The sequence below is a fragment of the Leopardus geoffroyi genome, chromosome B4 (assembly GCF_018350155.1).
Source record: "Leopardus geoffroyi isolate Oge1 chromosome B4, O.geoffroyi_Oge1_pat1.0, whole genome shotgun sequence".
Lineage (NCBI taxonomy): Eukaryota > Metazoa > Chordata > Mammalia > Carnivora > Felidae > Leopardus > Leopardus geoffroyi.
This window is the reverse complement of record NC_059341.1, coordinates 94,245,853-94,265,312: the sequence shown is the minus strand read 5'-3', so window position 1 is coordinate 94,265,312 and position 19,460 is coordinate 94,245,853. Positions and strand designations below refer to the sequence as shown.

At 42.9% G+C, this 19,460-nt stretch overlaps 1 protein-coding gene across 1 annotated transcript; it reads right to left on the bottom strand.

Annotated features, from left to right (window-relative positions):
• Positions 1 to 1,383: 1,383 nt before the first annotated feature.
• Positions 1,384 to 17,920, bottom strand: SLC35E3 (solute carrier family 35 member E3). The gene is made up of 5 exons (XM_045463131.1): positions 17,258 to 17,920; positions 16,283 to 16,393; positions 12,283 to 12,441; positions 9,208 to 9,290; positions 1,384 to 3,986 (listed from the first exon to the last, which is right to left on the bottom strand). The coding sequence occupies exons 1-5, from the start codon at positions 17,657 to 17,659 to the stop codon at positions 3,800 to 3,802; spliced, it is 942 nt and encodes a 313-aa protein (XP_045319087.1). The 5' UTR covers positions 17,660 to 17,920; the 3' UTR covers positions 1,384 to 3,799.
• Positions 17,921 to 19,460: the final 1,540 nt, after the last annotated feature.

The window sequence follows — 19,460 nt, the reverse complement described above, 5'->3', positions numbered from 1 at the left end:
ACTCTGTGAACTCCCCATGTGTTATCTCCACTCCAACTAAAAAACTTCCTGCCTTCTAGACCTTCCATTTTTAACTGGATGTCTCAAAGACACCTCAAAATCTGGATGGCTATGTACGAACTCATAATCTTCCTCCTTCCCATGTCACACCCCGTCTTGTGTTTATTTCACGAACGGCACCATTCTCTCTCCAGCTACACCAGACACATGTGATTCCCGACGTCACCTCCTCCGTGCGCTCCATCTCCAATCCATCTCAAGCCCGGTCGATGCCATCTATTAAATTCTCTTGGACTGTCCCGCTCTAACATCTCACCGCCACTCCTCCCTCTCAAGCTATCATCTCTCTGTACATTGTCTCCCAGCATCCCTCTGGTTCTCCTCCATTAGTTTCAAGACAAAGGGGTTGCCTGCGAAAACACTCAGAACACTCCCCTTTGCTCGTACTAGATTCCTAACATAGCCTGCAAGGTGTCCCATGGTCTGAGGCCGGCCTTCCTTTCCAGTCTCATGTTCCACCTTACCTTCCCTCCTTGAAATGTAGCCTTTATCCTCCATCCTGTTTGCAGTTCTTTAGACTCATTATAATTCCTCCAACCAATGGGTCTTTGAATGTGCTTTCCCTTTTTAGGAGAATGCGATCCCCTCTCTTCACTTACCTAACTTCCATAAATTCATCACATCCCATCTCAGTCATCTTTTCTTCACGGACACCTTCGTGGACCGCCAACCTGGGCCAGATTCTTGCTATATGCTCTAGAGAACTAGGTTTTTAGCATTTACCTGTATTTGTAATCATAAATTCACTCTGTTTTTATTTAATGTCTATCTTTTCTGCTCGACAGAAGTTTAAGATCATAGGGAATACAAGACTGTTTTGGCATAAAAGGACTACCTTTGCACAGTGCCTCCTAAAGTATCTGGCACATATGTTCAATAAACTTCTGCCAAGTGAATAAAATGATCATCATATTCCTGAGGTTGGCAAGTAAAACCCAGTTCAAGTTTAGAAACGGAAATGCAAAACAGAATACATCTAATAAATCTGGTCTCCATTCTTTTACTCAGACTTTCCCTTTGGCCATTCTGTACATGAATTCACCCAACAACTGTTTACTGATGGAGTCAATATGCAGTGCCTGATTAATGCTGCTGCTTTTAAATAAATTAAAAAGACAGCTAAGACTTAAAAACGGCAAGGTTTAAAAAGCATTTTAAAAATGAAACAGGAGAAAGCTTGCCTCATTTCAGAGACAGATTTCTCCTTTATGTCACTTAAGATTTTATTTTTAAGTAATGTTTATACCCAACATGGGGCTCGAACGCAAAACCCCAAGATCAAGAGTCGCATGCACCACCAACTGAGCCAGACAGACGCCCCTGTGTTATTTAAAAATTTTGCTTTATTAGATTCTGCATTTTTGGGAGCTGGACAGGCCAGCATTACCAATGCATATACACATGGATGCCATCCTTTTCCCACTGGTTCTAATAAGTTCTGACACACAACAGGAAAGTAAAAATAACAGGTTCTCTTTATTTGTAACAGATAAAACTGAAGTTCAGCCATTTAACACAAGATTAAAAACAAGTGTAGTTACATCTGTAACGAAAGGACAATGGGCGTTCATCCACAGCACTGTGTTTCTGGTTTGTTTCTGTGGTCGGGCCTCCTCATTTCCCCAGGAATTTCCTTTTCAATGGGAAGATCATTTTCAGGGCCAAAAATGTTTATCTGACTCTAGTTCCAGTAGTACATATTTTATTCACTTCTATATACACGTACCCCTACTCGATCTTGAGCCAACCTTCTCATTGCATTCCTGACATCAGTCGTTTATTATAGCCCTCCCCCGACATTTACTATACCCCAAGTGTTTACAATAAAAAAGAATTTGCACATAGCACAAATCAACTCAGCTGTCAGTGTACAGGAGTCACATAATCCTCACGGCGCTGAACTATTTTTCTCCAGCTTTGGGGAAATAATTGTATGTTGGTTTGAACACACACAGACAACATTTCTTAGACAAACATAATGCCTAAGGCTCATCTGGTAAGACAAATTGCTTTGTAATTCTTAGCACGATAGAATATATCTTTAGAAACTGAGAACCAAAGAATATTTACTATTCATTCATTCATTTATTTATATTTTTGGACAGAGAGAGAGTGCAAGCTGGGGAGAGGGGCAGAGGAAGAGAGAGACTCTCAAGCAGATGCCACACTCAGCACAGAGCCCAACACATGGCTCAATCCCACGACCCTGGGATCATGACCTGAGCCGAACTCACGAGTCAACGCTCAACTGACTGAGCCCCAGAACCAAAGAATATTTAAAACAAAAACAGAAAATCATACGTACCAGTCACACAACTAATGGACCGATACACTAAAATTCTGTCAAAATAGATTTTCAGTGAGGCTTTTCATTTCAAACAGGCCAGGGGAAAAAAAAAAAATCTTAGAAGGTACATTTTATTCATGTGGCTCTTTGTCCTCTTAGGAGTTGTTTTTTCATTTAACGTTTATAAGTAATATTTTTTAAAAGAACCATTTATTACAAGAGGGGTTATCTGTCTCAGTCAATTTCTTGTGAGACGTTATTAATGACAGCTTTTAACCCTCCAATGTCAAGAAGCTGGAAGGCAGAAAGACACTTTGCAAGTAAATATGTAGCACTGTATTTCCTTAAGTGGAAACCCTGTACTTCCCCTGCAACCTAATTTTTTAGAAAATTATCCCTTTAAAAACTAGCAGAACTCGCTAAATATTGATTATCCTTCTACTTCTCTTTAAAACTTTTCCTAATATCTTCACCAAGTTTCTGCCAAATGTTTGGATACTATTTGCCCTGACTTGTTGCCTGAAAATTTTCCTCAGCCACCTTAGAAAGATCGAACGTAGTTCACTGCAAATCGTTCAATGCCAACGGAAGCTCTACGGATGCCTCCCATGTGGTAGGTAGGGGGTGATAGCAGGGAGGTGGTATTAGGAAATTACCAACGTGAAATGCTCAAAGACGCCAGGAGAATGGGAGAAGACACCTGCTCAATTCCATCCATCATCTTCTCTTTGGACTGTTTCAACACAGAGCTATTTTGTTTTTTAACTTCCCATAGTGTCTCTAGAGCTCACAGAGAGCTCAGAAATAAGAGAATACCTGTGGCAACTGTGGTTTTCTGGATAACATATAACTTCTTATATCTATTTTCTACCAGAAATATAGCGCTTTTAGAATTGGATTTTGTCTGATGGTCTTCTTTCCTACACTTTGTTTTCTATAAATGATATTTCATTTCTGCAAGTTAAATAATCAGGAGGTTATACTAAACCAACTAAAACAGAAATGTTGGATTTAACTTCTGACTTGCACATTTTGGCTGAAATTCTAAAAGAGCTCACACTGCAGGCCACCTACGAGCAAGAAGAGGAGTCCTCTGTGTCCTTCCTCAGAAGGGCTGGAACACTTAAAAACCATGACACCTCTGTAGTACAGTGATACAGATTCCTTTGTCACTGTTATAGAATTTTAATTTCCTGTATTTCATTTGGTATAACCAAACCATCCTACAGACTTCATATAACCAATCCTTGAAAAGAAGCACGAGCCATTGTTTTAGAGGTACTCTAAAAGAGAAAGTTGTATTTATGAACAAAATTTCCTTTGTGTTACTTCTTGCAAACCATCATTCAACAAATTTGGCAATGTAATTTTTTCTTCTTCTTTGAAGGTAACTTGCACACTTAACGTCTTTTATCTTCTTGGGGTGGCTTTCTTTTCTCCACCAAAACCCAATTAAGGACGCTGTACCAATTTACTCTTACTTCCTTCCTGTTCACTGAGTTTAAAATGGGTATAAGCGAGAATGCCAAATAACGTGCATAACATGCCAAGACCCTGATTAATTGACAATGGATCCTTAAATAAAACATATCCTCCAAATAAAGTGATGCAGAACTTGAAGTGTCCGAACATGTTATAGCTGAAGTTTGTGGATAAGGATAAAAAACCCAACAAGCTAGACTGTTCTATTCACATACTCACACACACACAGAAGGAAAAGCAAGCTAGATGTCATATTCACACACACGCACACACGTACATATGAAGCAAAGCCTTCCTGTGGCTGGAAGAGCCTCATGGAGCGTGGATTGAATTGGCCCCCCCACCTGAGAAACGAGAACTTCAATCTGGATCAATCCTAGTTCCTTCAGTAGACTTCAGCAACAGTGACAGGAGAGCGCCTCAACTCTTTCTCTCCGAAAAGAAAAGAAAAGGAAAGGAAAGGAAAGGAAAGGAAAGGAAAGGAAAGGAAAGGAAAGGAAAGGAAAGGAAAGGAAAGGAAAGGAAAGGAAAGAAAAGGGGCTATACGATAAGGTTGGAAAAGGAATTCAGAACAAGGTACAGAGAAGATATTTTGCTGAGCCACTTATATTTCCTAGTGCTATTTCTTTTTTTTTTTTTTTTAATATTTTTTTTAACGTTTATTTTTGAGACAGAGAGAGACAGAGCATGAACAGGGGAGGGGCAGAGAGAGAGGGAGACACAGAATCGGAAGCAGGCTCCAGGCTCTGAGCCATCAGCCCAGAGCCCGACGTGGGGCTCGAACTCACGGACCGCGAGATCGTGACCTGAGCTGAAGTTGGACGCTTAACCAACTGAGCCACCCAGGCACCCCCCTAGTGCTATTTCTAATAAACTTCCCTTGGCACATGAGGGGAGGTGTGTGCGGCCCCGGAGACCAGACTCAAGGTGAACACATCCAGTATGCTTAAGTTTAGGAGGGAAACAGGGACAGTATAGGGAGTAAGACCCAGCACCAACGACATGCTAGGCGTTATGCTAGATGTGTGGGTCACCCCACTGTATTAAGCATGACATTTACCTTCACCACAGTATCACTCTTCCCGTCCTGTAACTGTCGGGGCCCAAGGACTTCAAGTAACTTAGATCACAGAGTTAGTAAGTGGCAGAGCTGGAGTCCAAACACGGACGGGTCTATTTAACTCCAAGCCCATGTTCTAGTCTGGTGCGTGGCCAGCAGTAAAGTGCTGCTGGATTAGGGGTTTCCAAATCACTGTTCTTAAAAAACAGACTACACACACACACCTCACTCCTTTAAAAGTTATTCTTACCGTATTTTACAACTATTTGCTCAGAGGTTTGATGTGTACCCCGCGACTCTTCGGATAATGCTAACAGAAGCAGCCAGTGCTCTGTGCCTCAGTTTCCACGTCTATAGGACGGAAATGGATAAAAGCTGCCTCACAGTGCTACTGAGGGGACGAACTAGAGAGTGTGTGCAAACTTTCCAGCACGTGGCAAGCCCCACACGTGTCAGCAGCTGTCAACAGCAGTGCTGATGCAGAGTCAACATCTGCCAGGTGTTTGGCGCGTATCCTCTCAAACACTCCCGGCAGCCCGACGCTGTAGATGTTATCAGCCCCCCCCCCCCCCCCAATTCCTAAGAGAGGGCGGTGACAGCCGACAGCACTCACAGGCGGCTCAGGTGCACCGGGAGCGGTGGGCCCGGGTGTGCAGCCCTCGAGCTGTCTGACCTCGAAACCCGGGCTCCGGCCCCCGTTGGGGGGCCAGCCAAGCAGCCCGGAAACTCCTTCTGGGCAGGAGGGTGCAGGCCGCGCGCCAGGGTACCTGCAGCTGCCTGAGCCACTGGAAGTGATATCCTGGAGGGCAGAGGGTCTTCCCCAGGACATTAGTTGTAATCACCACAACACACGCTTCGTTGCCCATTATGAACGATCTCAAAGTGCAGTGGCTCTAACACGCTCAGTGTTGCCTTACGCCACAGCCTCTCTTTTTAAGGAGTTCACGATCTGTGGAAGATGTTTATACTGGAGGGGAGGCGAATTTAAAGAAATTCTTCAGTGAGGTAAAAAAAAAAAAAAATAATAATAATAATACATTCAATTAAATCAAAAAGGAACAGTCTATACCTGGTATTTCCGATTCCCCTCTCTAATTCTGCTCTCTGCTCCGGTCAGGCTTTCACCTTGACACTCAGCTCTCGTCAGAATGTCCGCACCCCCTCCTTACCAAGCCCCCTCCTCAATTCCGGCCTTTCCTGACTTGGCCTGTCGGCACAGCTGACCCCTTCTCCTTACGTGGGGTCTGAATCACTTCCCTCCCCTCCTTCGGTTGCTCCTCCTCGGCCTCTGCTGCCAGCTCCTCTCATCTGTGGAGGAGTAAATGCTGACACGACCAGGGACTCCATCTTAGGGCGGCTCTTCTTCTGCTTGTTTGCTTGCTAATCTCAACCAGCCCCACTGCTTTAAACATCTACACGCGACACACAACTCTCTCTGGAATATCTGCACCTGAGAACCTCGATCCTGGACGCTCAGACTTGTTCTACCCACAGCTCCCTCCCCCAAAGCTTCCTTTGGGCTGTCCGATTTCAGCTGATGGCAGCGCCATTCTACCAGGTCCTCGGGCCAAAACCATGTGAGCCAACCTGCTCCCTCTCCAATATACTGTCCACAATTTGTCAGCAAAACCTACTGGTGCCACTGGAACATATACCCAGAATCCAATCACTTCTCACCATATCCACTGCTACCATCCTGGTACCAAACCACCATTTTTTCTCTGGGCTCCCTTCTTCTCCTGCCTTTTTTAGTGCAGCGGTTCTCGACCGGGGTGATTTTGCCACCAGAAAGGTCCGGACACATTTTCGGCCGTCATACTTGGGGCATCTAGCGGGTAGAAGCCAGGACGCTGCTAGACATCTTACAATGTGTAGGACAGGCCTCTGCCACAAAGGACTGTCCAACCCCCAAGGTCAACAGCACTGAGTCTGAAAAACTGTGCTTCAGTCCGTTCTCAACACAGCATCCCAGACTGATCCTATTAGAACATAAGTAAAATCACGTCATTTTCCTGCTCCAAGAGCCCACAGCTTCCCATCTCACCCGGAGTCACCGTCTGTATGTAAAAGCTCTGCTCAGCCCGGCGCCCGGTTCCTCTCAGAGCCTTACTATTCTCCGCCCTGTACTCTTCCTGCTGCAACTCTACAAGGCTTCCTTGTTTCCCCAGGGCCTCTCACCACCGGGAACACTCTTCATCCCAATCTGCATGGGGCGACTTCATTTCCTTCGGGTTTTCATTTACAAGTCCCCTTTCTGCAGATGCCTTCCTGACTACCCCCTCCGAGGTTTCAACCCAGTCCCCGGCATTTTGGATCCTCTTTCCGGCTCTACTTTTTCTCCTCGGCACTTAGCACAATCTAACGCTCTAGATGGGTATGTTAAATATTTTCTTGTTTACAGTCTTCCTCGCCAGAATTGAAACCTGTGAGAACAAAGAGTTTTGTCTATTTGGTTCACCACAGTACCTCCAGTGCCGAACATAGAGTACATATGCCATCATGTAAATACTTATTAAGTCAATGCATGGTTTACAGTGAATTGTTCAATAAATATTTGTTGAATGAATGAATGTTCTTAACCAGGGCACATCATCGAATGCCTTGATTTGGCAGCTTGGTGCACAAGTTCTGGGACTAGACTGCCATGGGTTCAAATCTGAGTACTACACATATGACTGTCAGTGAGTTATTTAACCTCTCTGCACCTCCGTTTCCGCCTTTACAACATAAAATGATAGAATTTAACTCACAGAGCTGCTTTGAGAGTGTGATGCCTAATACACCTTAGGTGTTTCTAACAGTGCCTGGTACAAAGAAATATTTATTTAGTGTTGGTTCTTCAAAAATATTATTCTTGGGGCACCTGGGTGGCTCAGTCGGTTGAGCATCTGACTTCGGCTTAGGTCATGATGTCACGGTTCATGAGTTCGAGCCCCGCATCAGGCTCTCTGCTATCAGTGCAGACCCCACTTTGGATCTTCCGTCTCCCTCTCTCTCTGCGCCTCCCCCGCTTGCGTGCTCTCAAAAACAAATAAAACATTAAAATGAAAATAAAAATATAATTCTTATTATAACTTGTTGGTATTTATTGATAGTTGGCAAATATGTTGCTTTTATACTTTTATGGCATCTCAGTGTTCACTCATTTAAATCAATCAGCACACTTGGACATAACGTTACTAAACTACCTCTCTCATTTGGGGAAATCCTTTTTTTTTTTTTTTTTCAGTAAATTGTTTTTTAAGACTTTTTTAAAAGTTTATTTCTTGAGAGAGACAGAGAACATGGTGGAGAGGCACAGAGAGAGGGAGGGATAGGATCCCAAACCGACTCTGCACTGTCAGTGCAGAGCCTGACATGGGGCTCGAACTGACAAACTGTGAGATCATGACCTGAGCAGAAATCAAGAGTCAGATGCTTCACTGACTGAGTGACCCAGGTGCCCCTGGGGAAATCTTTCTTTGCATCTGCTTAAGAGTGGAGGCAGAGGGGGGCGCCAGGGTGGCTCAGTTGGTTGAGCGGCCGACTTCAGCTCAGGTCATGATCTCGTGGTCTGTGGGTTCGAGCCCCACGTCGGGCTCTGTGCTGATAGCTCAAAGCCTGAAGCCTGCTTCTGATTCAGTGTCTCCCTCTGTCTCTGTCCCTCCCCTGCTTGCTCTGTCTCTCTCTCTCAAAAAAACCCAAAAAACAAAAAACCACACATTAAAAAAAATTTAAAAAAAAAGAGTGGAGGCAGAGATAAATGAGAAGGGAAACAGAACTACAAGCAAAATGCTAGTCATTCAGATTCATTTCTTCAAGGCCTGATTCATTTCTTGATTGAAAGTAATATTGAGAAAAATAGGCACACCAATATCCAAGTAAGTACAAAAACAGGTTCCAAAGTCAGATGTCAATGGTCTGAAATTATCTTTTGTTTTTGGATTAGCTGTACCCCTACTTTATTACCAAAGAGACTGAAAAGTGATTGCAGAACCTGGTGTCCAGTCCATTATTCACTCAACAAATATTTATTGAACTCCACTATGTGCAAGGATTGGTGCTCCATGTTAATTTTGATAAGGGAAAAGGTCACTTACTACTTAAGAAAATTCAAAAGCATTCATGATACAGAAAACTAACACATTTCCCCAGCTCACATTTCTTTAAGTTTCCATAGAGTCCAGAGTGGAAAGACACGGTAAAAGACTAAAGATAAGTCCATCTACTCAAAGTAGGCCACGCAATAGTTAGTGCAAGACTCCTGGAAGGAAACGAATGTGACAGAGTTTTAGAAAATAGAAGATGATGCATTTGTAAGTTACTAGGAAAAGGATACGTGACTGGTGAAGTGTTCCCAATGATCCAATAAATTGATAAGTTCACCATGAAAGCTATTACTCCAGACAGCAGCACCATAAGCTACAAACAAACCCAAAGAATTATTCATGTAAAGCAGTTGCGATCATTATAGTCACCAAGTAAAAATACACTCTGTTAGGCATTTCTAAAAACGTAAATGACAACCATTAGAACAAGATTTTTAAAAGAATCCATTTTGGAGACAACAAGAACGGAGGGTAAAATAGCAGAATGAATAGTATTCAGAAATGTAATTTTGTCTACAAAACGCAATGGAAAATTCTCCAGTAACATCCTGCCTCTGAATGTGAATTTCCAGGTTCATTTTTCTTATCCATCTGAAGAAAAATTATTCTGTAATAATTTCTAGTTATAAAAGTAATACAGACTGCTTATAGAAGAATCAGAAAACAAAGATAAGCAAAAAGCACATAAGGACTTCTTACAATCCTAACTACCCACCACGGTTAATACCTTTGCACATATCCTTTCCAGAGATTTTTCTAGTTAATTGCTCATATATATTCTTATTTAAATTAAATCGCTAAGAATTCATTGAGTATCTATGAAGCTAGGCCACACCTTCTGAGGAACAGAGTAGGGTCTTGTCTTCAAAGAGCTCAGAAACCACTTGAGGACATAATAAAAACCATGATAATCATAGCTTACGCTTACATAGTACTCACTACATGCCAAGAATTGTCCTAAATGTTTTACATATATTAATTCATTTAATCCTCACAAATGCCCATGAGGTAGTAAATACCATCCCTTTTTACAGATGAACACAGAGAAGAAAAGTGACTGGCCTTCGATCACACAGACAGTAAGTGGTAGGGCTGAGATTTAAGCCCAGGGCAGCCTGATTCTAAAGTCTCTGTTGGTAACCGACTCTGCTAGGCTACCTCTATAACCACATGAAAGAGAGTGAGATCCGGAAATAGAAAAGTCTTGAGCGTTGCCAGGCAAACACACGACAGGTTTTATATGAATCTCTAGACAGATGTCATTTGGGGCTGGGATAGGGAACGACTGTTTGGATCTTGAATGTACGTACAGATTAGAGGCAGAAATAGTGGTAGGGTCCCAAGCAGAGGGAACAGTAGGGGCCAAAGCACAGAGGCATGAGAACACAAGGCTGTGCATGGGATGTGAATAGGCCAACCCGGCTGAGGACGGGGGACAAAGTAGCTGTACCACTGTATGCACATAGGACATCTGTCCAAACCTTTCCCACAACTGTATTTAAAGAGTTATAAAGTCATTTTCTATTTCTAAAATAAGAGAATTTAGATAAAACGTTTTCTGTGGAATGTAAGAAATCTACATTCCAAAGAAAACATGTCGTATTTGAAGATTCCTTCTGTCCCCTGGGGCTTTTATCAGTTTTTAGATCACTGCGGTCAGGACTAAAGGAGCTGGATTTGTGTCCTATTTAGGTAAAAAACAGTAATACCTCATTAGTTTTACAACAGTGAGGTCTGTTACATTTTCAACTAAGAGAACCTTGTTCACTAAAGATTTTAAAAACTGTTTCTAGGAGGCCAATGCCTTATCCATTAGGCTACTAGGGCTTCTTAAAAAATCCTTCTAGAAATATACCACTGTTAATTTTTTTGAGTTGGCAGAATGTTACATAATTCTTGATGACTTGGCATATCATTAAAAACACAATTACATGCTTTACTTTGAGGCAATGATGCCTTCTAGGGACAGTAAGGAATGAAAGTGACTTTTTCATATTAAATGGACTGCAACTGCTATGGTCTTAGTTCCTCTGACTTTTGGGGAGGGAGGGACTTCCTGCTGCTTTTCTGTTTTGAATCTGTCAGAGGGTCTATTGCATAAAACCTCCTCCTTCTAGTTTAAGGTCTCTAAGCTGCACTAAATTTGAAGAGCAGGTAACCAAGATGGCTAGAACCAAATTAAAAGGAAATATTATCTGAGGGATGGTCAAGGGATTTCTACTGTGGAAGAAAGTTTATATGCCAGAGTCTACGCACTTGAAATAACTGGCATTCTGCTCACAGGGAGCAAAGCAGAGCACTTAGGAACAGGGGTTCTGGAGCTAGCAGGCCTGGACTCAGGCTCTGGCTCCGCTTACTGGCTGTGGGATCTTGAGTCAGCTCCTTAACTCTGTCCCTCAGCTTCCTCATCCTATATCCTAAATATGAGGATAATAATAGTATCCAACTAATAAAGTAGATTCAAAAAATAAAATGTGAGGATTAAATAAGTTAATATTTGCAAAGTGTTGGAAAAGTTCTTGGAACAGAGTAAGGGTTATCCAAGTTTGATAAATTACCAGCACCAACAAACAAGACTTTTCCACTGACAGTGTTCCAAAGGCTAAAGTTGTAGGAGGCAGAAATTCCTTCCCTAAGCAGGGAGATTATAGTTTCTAACTTAAAATGTCTGTCCCCAAAGTGCATATCCCTTTGATCTGGCAATTCTCCTCTTGGGACTCTATTCCAAAGGGAAAAAGTACCAGTTCCTGAAGACATACGTGTAAGGATGTTTACTACAACACTGTTCATAGTGGTCAAGAACTAGATCTATTTTGTAGACACTGAAAAGAATGAGCTGGAGAGATCTGCATGAGATATTAAGTGAGAAAAGCAAGATGCAGAAAATTATTTATGTTATGATCCCACTTTTGTAAAAGAAACAAATGTGTAATTTATGTTTATACAGGTGTGTGTGTATTGTGTTTACATGGGTATGTACAACACAAAGAAAAATACGGAAGAACACACACTAGAATGTTAACCTGACTCACCTCAAGGGGCAGGGACAGGAATGAAGAGTGGAATGTGTACGGGGAGGAGGGCTGGCGAGAAGCAATCCATGATAACCATGTATATGAACACGCACACACAGTGCCTTGGTTTCTTCATCTAAAAAATAATCCTTAGCTTGCTTCCCTTAAAGGGTGATTATACAGATAAATGTGAGAACGGATCTGAGATCATGCTCTGAAAACTAAAAATCACACTTAATAGCAAAGGGAGGATTATCTTGGTTCTTAGGCACCATAACAATTAGAACTTACCAAAGCAGAAACTGACCAGGGGCCAAATATTCCCCCTTCTCCAAACACGGGCTCAAAGAAGGGCACGGCCACCAGTAACATGGCGGAGGACATCGGAGCCTGGTAGTACAACAGCTGCATTGAGTTCACTTGCAATTCATGCTGTTTGGCTCCTACCCACTGAAAATTAGGAGACAAAACAAGTTAGATAGAAAAAAGTAGCATCACTTAGTAAACAAATGATGCAACCCTAGTCACAAGGATGGGGACCTGGCGGGACGGGTTGGGGGGGGCGCTCGGGGAAGAGGAAACCCCTGATTATTCTACTTGATGCCAAAGATCAATAATATATACGAATGTCCTTTAAGCACCCTGGATGAAAGGAGCTTTACAAATTCAATATGTGACAATCTGTTTTCTTCTCAGCTTTGAAGAGAGAGAAAAAAGAGTCCTCTTTTCCCTGCTGGCCCTAGTAAATGGGGGGAATCAAAGAATGCACGCAGGGGCCCAGGAGTATCAGAGATCTTGGGAAAGAGACGGCAATGGAGATTTAGGTGATAAGCAGGAACCGGAAATACAGTGTTAGACTTCATTTCTTTCTAAAACTGCCCCCCCACCCCAGGCAAGAGAAGATCGGGGGTGGGCAGGGCAGACTAACTAGGGATTGACAGAAACCTCAGCTGTCCCAGGTGGCTGCCAGTGTGTGTAGCTAGAAAAGTATGTGAGGTCTTTTCATCCACTTTAGAAAACCCAATCAATGGCAGAAGGAATTTTCCTCTTGATGACTGATTTTTCTGTGGCTAATCTCGCACTGATGCACTGGAAGAAATTAGATAGTCACAAACCCTTTTCAAAGACTACATCATTCAGGAGAACCAACACCTCGAAACCTCAGATCCCATCAGCCCTCAAAATGTTGCACAAATATGAATAAAAAGGAGACTTTCAAGAAAGCTTGACAAGACCGTTTGAATAAGATCTGGCAGAGAACAGCCAGGCTTTTGAATAACTACTCCTACATAATTCTTTTTCCTGTAGATCTGGGTATCCTGTTACACAAACGCGAAGTCTATAGAAATTCACCAAGACAAAAATAGAAGAGCAGGAAATTTGAAACATACCCCTGCCAGCCTCAACTAAGAGTCTTCTGTGAATATGAAGGACAAAGAATCGATTCTTCTGCTGCCCGCTCCCGGGGGTGCTGCAGAGAGCAAAAATGAGTGCAGAGCATGGATGCTCGCTCCTCGGTTCTTTTAGCAACCTCACGAGGCAGCTGCATGTCTCTGACATTGAACCGCCTGGAAGGGTGGCAACTCTCAGGGCCTCCACTTTCCCTCACTGCAGTGCACCCTGGCTTCTGCCCACCGTGAATGAAACTGCTCTCCCAAAGGGCACACCCAATGGCCACCCCTCTGCCTTCTTCCTGTGGGGGCTCTCGACAGACCTGACAGGTTTCTCGTGGAAGAACTTGACTTCTGGTTTGCACTCACTTACCTCTTCCTCCATTTACTATTTTTAAGGTAGATGTCTGGCCTTTTTTCTCTTTTATCTCCCTGACTGACGTCACTGACACCCGAAGACCTCTCCAGCTCTGACCTCCTTCTCAGGGCGTGCTCAAACTTCCACAACTTGCCGGACGCCTTAACTCACACAATCTGCAGGGACTGTTTTCAAAGCAGCTCAGTACTCACTTCCCCAAATTAGCTCCTCCTGTGTTGCTCCCATAATTAAAGACATCATCTCCCCCAAGGATGAGACTCCTTACTTTCGTCATTCCACATTCGGTCAGGTCCTGCTGACTCCTTCTCCAAAAGGCTTCTGGGGTCTCTATCAACTACCACTGTCTGTTCAGCGCCTTCCTGTCTTCCTCCTGAGCCACGAAGAGCTTCCTAATTGCTCTGCCTTCACCCTTTGTCCCCCTCCTACTCACCCTTCACTGCCACCAGAGTTAATTTTCTCAAGCACAGGGGACGATCAAGTCACTCCCCTACCTAAGCCCCTTTCCTGGCCCCTGCAGGATAAAGCGTATGACATTCAAGACTGTGCCATCTGATCTCATCCGCCCCTGGACCTTGTCCTTCCACAACGCAACAAGAGTCTCACCAAATAAATCAAGTTCTCCAAAAATGCTCTGTACTTTCACACATCACCGCAAAGAAAGACCTCTGCTGTATTTCTCTGCTCAGCAGATTCCTGTGGGCCCTTCCATTTCAATCGTTAACTTGTCCATAAAGTCTTACCTCACCACCCCCTTGAAGAACAGCCACTTCCTCTCTGGTGTTCCTCAGAACCTTCCTCACATCCTGAGCTATCCTACTTGCGATCAGCTGTCTACATGTGTGTCTACCATGCTGCATTACAGCTGTTTTTCATCTTTGTTATCTTCGAGCAACAAGCAAAAGAAATGTCTGCTGAATAAGTGAGCCTTTCCGCAACTAAAGCTAATACCCAATCACTCATCTTTTAACTCCTATGCCCCTTTTAACTCCAATGCCCTAGCAGTAAAGGCAGAAATAGCTTAGAGATTACACCTGGATAGAATGGGAAACGACAACTTTCTTTAAAATGAATTTCTGGGCGAATATACCTATTCCTTAACAGTACATGTACTGTTTACTAATAATAGAAAACGCTGCCTATTAGTCTGTGAACAATCATTCCTTGGTCAATCCCATTTCAAATATGCGCCTGAGGGATACGGAATCCTTTGGTTCTAATCTGTAGCAATTTTGAGACTTGTGGGAACAAAAATGGTCATATTGGCAGGGACACTGAATACTCTGAACTGAAATTACATACAAGGAATGTAAGAAATTCTGATGTTCGATAAATAAAATTCCTTGCTATATTTAATAAACATTTAATCCTTCCTGGGCCAAACAAAATCAGTTTAACAAAAAGGATGAATAGGAATGTTCACTGTTTCTAGTAACAAAATTTAAACTCACTGAAGTATACCTAAATACAACCTTCTTAGAGCACAAAGCCGAACTTCCTCTGATTACTCTCTGTAGTGAAAGACACAGTATCCTGGCGACCAGTGACAGCACTGAGTGGGTGCTCTTTCCTTTCGTGCCACTGGTCTCTTGTTAACACCCCTTCTTGCCACTTACAAATGTCCTCAACCCCAGAATTTTCACAAAGCAGTATTTCTGAAATGATCAGTACTAGAAAGCTTCATATGCTAAGGCTGTGTTAGTAAACTTCCAACATTCATAACAAGAAATGCCTTAGTTTATAACCAGCAGACATATGTGAAAAAGGTAAAACCGGTTACACAGTTTGGCTCTGACTCCCCATGCAGGCTCACCCAGAATCTCCAGGCCAAGGTTTCCAGTATAGAGAAAATACTGTTTGACTGAGCCCTACACCAAGTTATTTTTCCCCACTGTACAAGAAACAAAAAACATACTTGTTGAGACTTTATGGTAATGAAGTAAGTGAATCCATGCACAAATTTTTAATGAACGCCTGCTAAAGGCAACGCACTGTGCTGCTATAGTACAAGAAGTGAAATACCCATTGCTATAAAATACTGAGAGAGACAAATTATTGGAAGCTGATATACAAGTTGTAACAGCAGCGTATGTTCTGAGACAAAGATTCATAAATCTGAAATTTTCCTCTCCTGCTCAAATTTCGGAAATGCACTCATTCCTTCACAGTAATCTTAATAATTAAAGAGTCAATCATAAATTTAACCAATGATCTCAGTCTCAAGAACAAAGTCTTCCTACTCATTTTGTAAAGATCACCCAGATGATAGTATAGCATCACCCCAAACTCAGACTGTCAAGCATGGGTATTATACACTTACACCAGGTAGGTAGGTATTTGGTGAGCATCACACCCAAGTTTCTCTGTCTCCTTTCTTCTCTTCACCTTGAGCCAATTTATGCAATTAGGCTTTCTTCCCAACAGTCTATTGTCTCTATACTGTATTTTCTAAACCTTGGGATACAGCTTCAAAATTTATGAAATCTGCTAAAAAGGCACATAAAGAAAAAAAAAAATTACCAACCACTTGATAAAGGGATGTAACTAAAACACCAAGAGCAGCAAACACCATTCCAAGGAAATTAAACTTCACATCGTAATAAGAATTTAGGATTACACCTAAAGTTATAGGAATCTGTAAAGAAAAAGAGGTAAATGTTCAGATTAAATTCATGAGACACAAATTTAGTATTCCTTTCATGTTGTCTTACAAAGTTAATCATAAAAGCATCACTGGGAAACAACCTCTATAATTTTTTTTTTTTCATCTGAAAAAAACAGTTAAACCGATTTCCTCAAAGTGAAATATGTGAATTCTATATCTATGTTCCTATTTAATTCTATTTAAAATTCCGGGTAAAATGAATCAATACATTTCTAATTGCAACAAAGGCATACAACGTGCATGCACATAGGAGTAAACAGACCCCCAACACTAGCGTCTAAACAAAATATAAGCATGAACGTATAGCAAAAGCATTAAGAATTTAAACACTGTAAGTCATTAAGTGCTAAAGGTATCTTCTCTTATTTAAAGACACAGAAACCTCTGCAGTATCTCGCCGCAGACATATTCGGAGACATGTTTTATGCTGAAACCTTAACGTTAATTCATACATGGTTTGAATCCCCTGGGTCGAAGGAGGGCCGTTTTTCAGTTTGAGATTTTGCAGATATTCCAATACACTGAATTGCATAATGTAATGCAGCGTTCTTTTCTTACCAATCACAGCATTTAAGGATTTCCATCAAACAGCAGTTACTAAAGCTCACACAAGCACACTCTTCTGGGCTAAGAGCCCAACAGAGTGCCAAGATGACTTTTTTCACCTCTCCCAAATAAGCCTGAAGTTCACAAACTCACAGATGACTCATCTGTGCATTTCAAGATGACTGGAAAGAGCTTGGCGCAAGGTTAAACATTCAAATTTCCCGGGGAGAAAGACGATCCAGGAGGTAGGTTGCTAGAGGTGCGCCTTGCGAAGCTAAAGCTACTCACCAGCGTGAGCTGTATTTTGGTAGAGAAGGTTTTCTTGTAGCACAGGGTCTGGATGACTATGATGACCGGCGTGGTCATGGCCTTGGCCAGCTGATAGGTGCCTATGGTGTTGTTCTGCAGAGAGAGATTGGTGAAGACCACGAAGCCACAGAAGCTGAGGGCCAGGAGGAGGAGTTTGGAAGGCGGCAGACTCTTGGGGGCAAAGATGTCCAGTTTCTGGCAGATGTACAAGCCCAGCCAGGTGACCACGAAGTGCACCAGGGTCAGGCTCATGTTAGGGAAGCCGTGGTGCACATAGATCCATTTGTTTAGGAACACGATGCAGATGGACACCAGCAGGTTAAGCAGGAGCCCAGCGGCGATGCGCCCGTTGCCTCGCATTCGGTCCGCAAGCGATGCCATAACCCCGGCCGAGCCGGGGCCCTTAAGCTCCCGAGAGGGATGCCAGTCTGTCTCCGGCTGATCTTCCCCTCCTCCGCTGCCTCCACGTCCTCGCCGGCTTCACGGTCCGACCCGGGAGAGGCATGCACTCTCCGCGTCCCGGGCGAGCAGCAGCCTCAGCCACACACACACATGCTCCGCCGCCGCCCATTCAGCTGGTGACGACGCGGCAGCACGTCCCGCGCGCCCCGCCCACCTCCGCTCGCGACCACGTGGTTCGGGGCTCCAGTGCTTCCGTCCCCGAGGTGTGGGCGGAGCAGTCTCTACCCTGCGCAGGCGCGTTGGGCTCTGCGTGAGGGAAAATTGCTTTCTCGGTCCCTTACTTACTTGGTCGCTTAACTTGGACTCTGGTTGGGTGACTATGGGACCTCTCTCTTGGTGTTGGACATTTCCTGTGTGTCATTTGATTTACTTGCTAGACAGCTGCTCTCAAGTTAGTGGAGTGCACACGCTATCGGCCGGTTTACGTATGAGACAGGTGCTGAGCAAATGTAGTCATGGCCAGAGAGGGGAAAGCATTACTTTTTGAAAGCATGTTTTTAAACATTTTATTTTAAAAACCAAAACATACAAAAAAGTAGACAGTATGATGAACTCTCGTAAACTCATGGTTAGTACACTATTAAGATTTTCTTCTTTTTGAATCAATGTTTGGCCTTTTAATTGTTCTAGAAAACTGTCCGTTTAGCTTAAATGTCCTAATATACTTGGTTAGAGTTTTATATAGTAATCTAACATATTTGAAATTTATTTCATCTGTTGTTCCGTCACTTATTCTAAAAGCTATGCATTTGGGTTTTCTTTGTCCCTTGATTAGGCTGCCAGTAATTTGTCTACTTCTCCAAAGTAACAAAATGGGGTCCTGTGAATGTATAATAAAAGAATCAGATCTAAACTTAGGGAGAGCAAGGCGGTCAAGGGCTTCCCCAAGGAAATGACTGTGAAGATTTGAGAATGAGTAGAAGTTAATAAGGCAAAGTCTACAGTCTAGTTTTCCTAACATAGTCTTCCTGATAAGCTTTTCTTCCTATCATGCTACCAAATTCTACTGATTCTTACCATACTGCGTGCCTTTTCCATTGTATGTTTATATTGCCGTCCTCTGGCCCAGTTTGGACCTACAGAACTGTCTGGTCAATGATTTACAACGTTAACCCTCACCTGGTCCCCACTGAAGAGCTGTGGCACCCTGTCTTCATTTAGTCTATTCAATTCATTGCCTCCTTGTGGTTGTAGATTTGGACTGATAATCTTAGCATGGATGATAAATTATCTTTTTATCATTCATCTATTTCTCTTGCAATATTTGAAAATAGTTACAATACGAACTCTGAACTTCGGGTTAAGATATAATAGCATCTAGTGGATTCCAACTGCCTGTTGGGTTAGGGTTACTAATCCTGCCATTCAAGACCTTCCTGAGTCTGACTCCATCTTTGCCATTCAACCAGTTTTCTGCTGTTCTGGAACCTGCCCTTCTCCACACTGATTTAATTGGTTAAGTGGCTTTCTCTACCAAAGCACAGGAGTCCTAATCCTTACTTGTCCTGAAATGTGATTATTAGCCTTATTGCTCATTTACAGATGTTGACTATAGAGGTTTGTGGCTGTTACCTTGCAGCTAGAATGGGATGAGAGTAAGATTCCAACCCCAATTTCTCTGGCTCTGGGACCACTGCCCCTTCTTTTAACTATGGAGAATTGAAAACTTGTGCAAAGTTAAAATAGTATTGTGAACCCTCCTGTACCCATCACCTGGTTT

Excerpts from the sequence above, each read along its gene's own strand:
- SLC35E3 (XM_045463131.1), bottom strand. The coding sequence starts at position 17,659 with ATGGCATCGCTTGCGGACCGAATGCGAGGCAACGGGCGCATCGCCGCT. Across the intron at positions 12,442-16,282 it reads TTACATCCCTTTATCAAGTG|TGGGTAGGAGCCAAACAGCA; the intron begins GTTGGTAATTTT and ends CCTAATTTTCAG. Across the intron at positions 9,291-12,282 it reads CCTGGTCAGTTTCTGCTTTG|CTTATGGTGCTGCTGTCTGG; the intron begins GTAAGTTCTAAT and ends GTTTGTTTGTAG.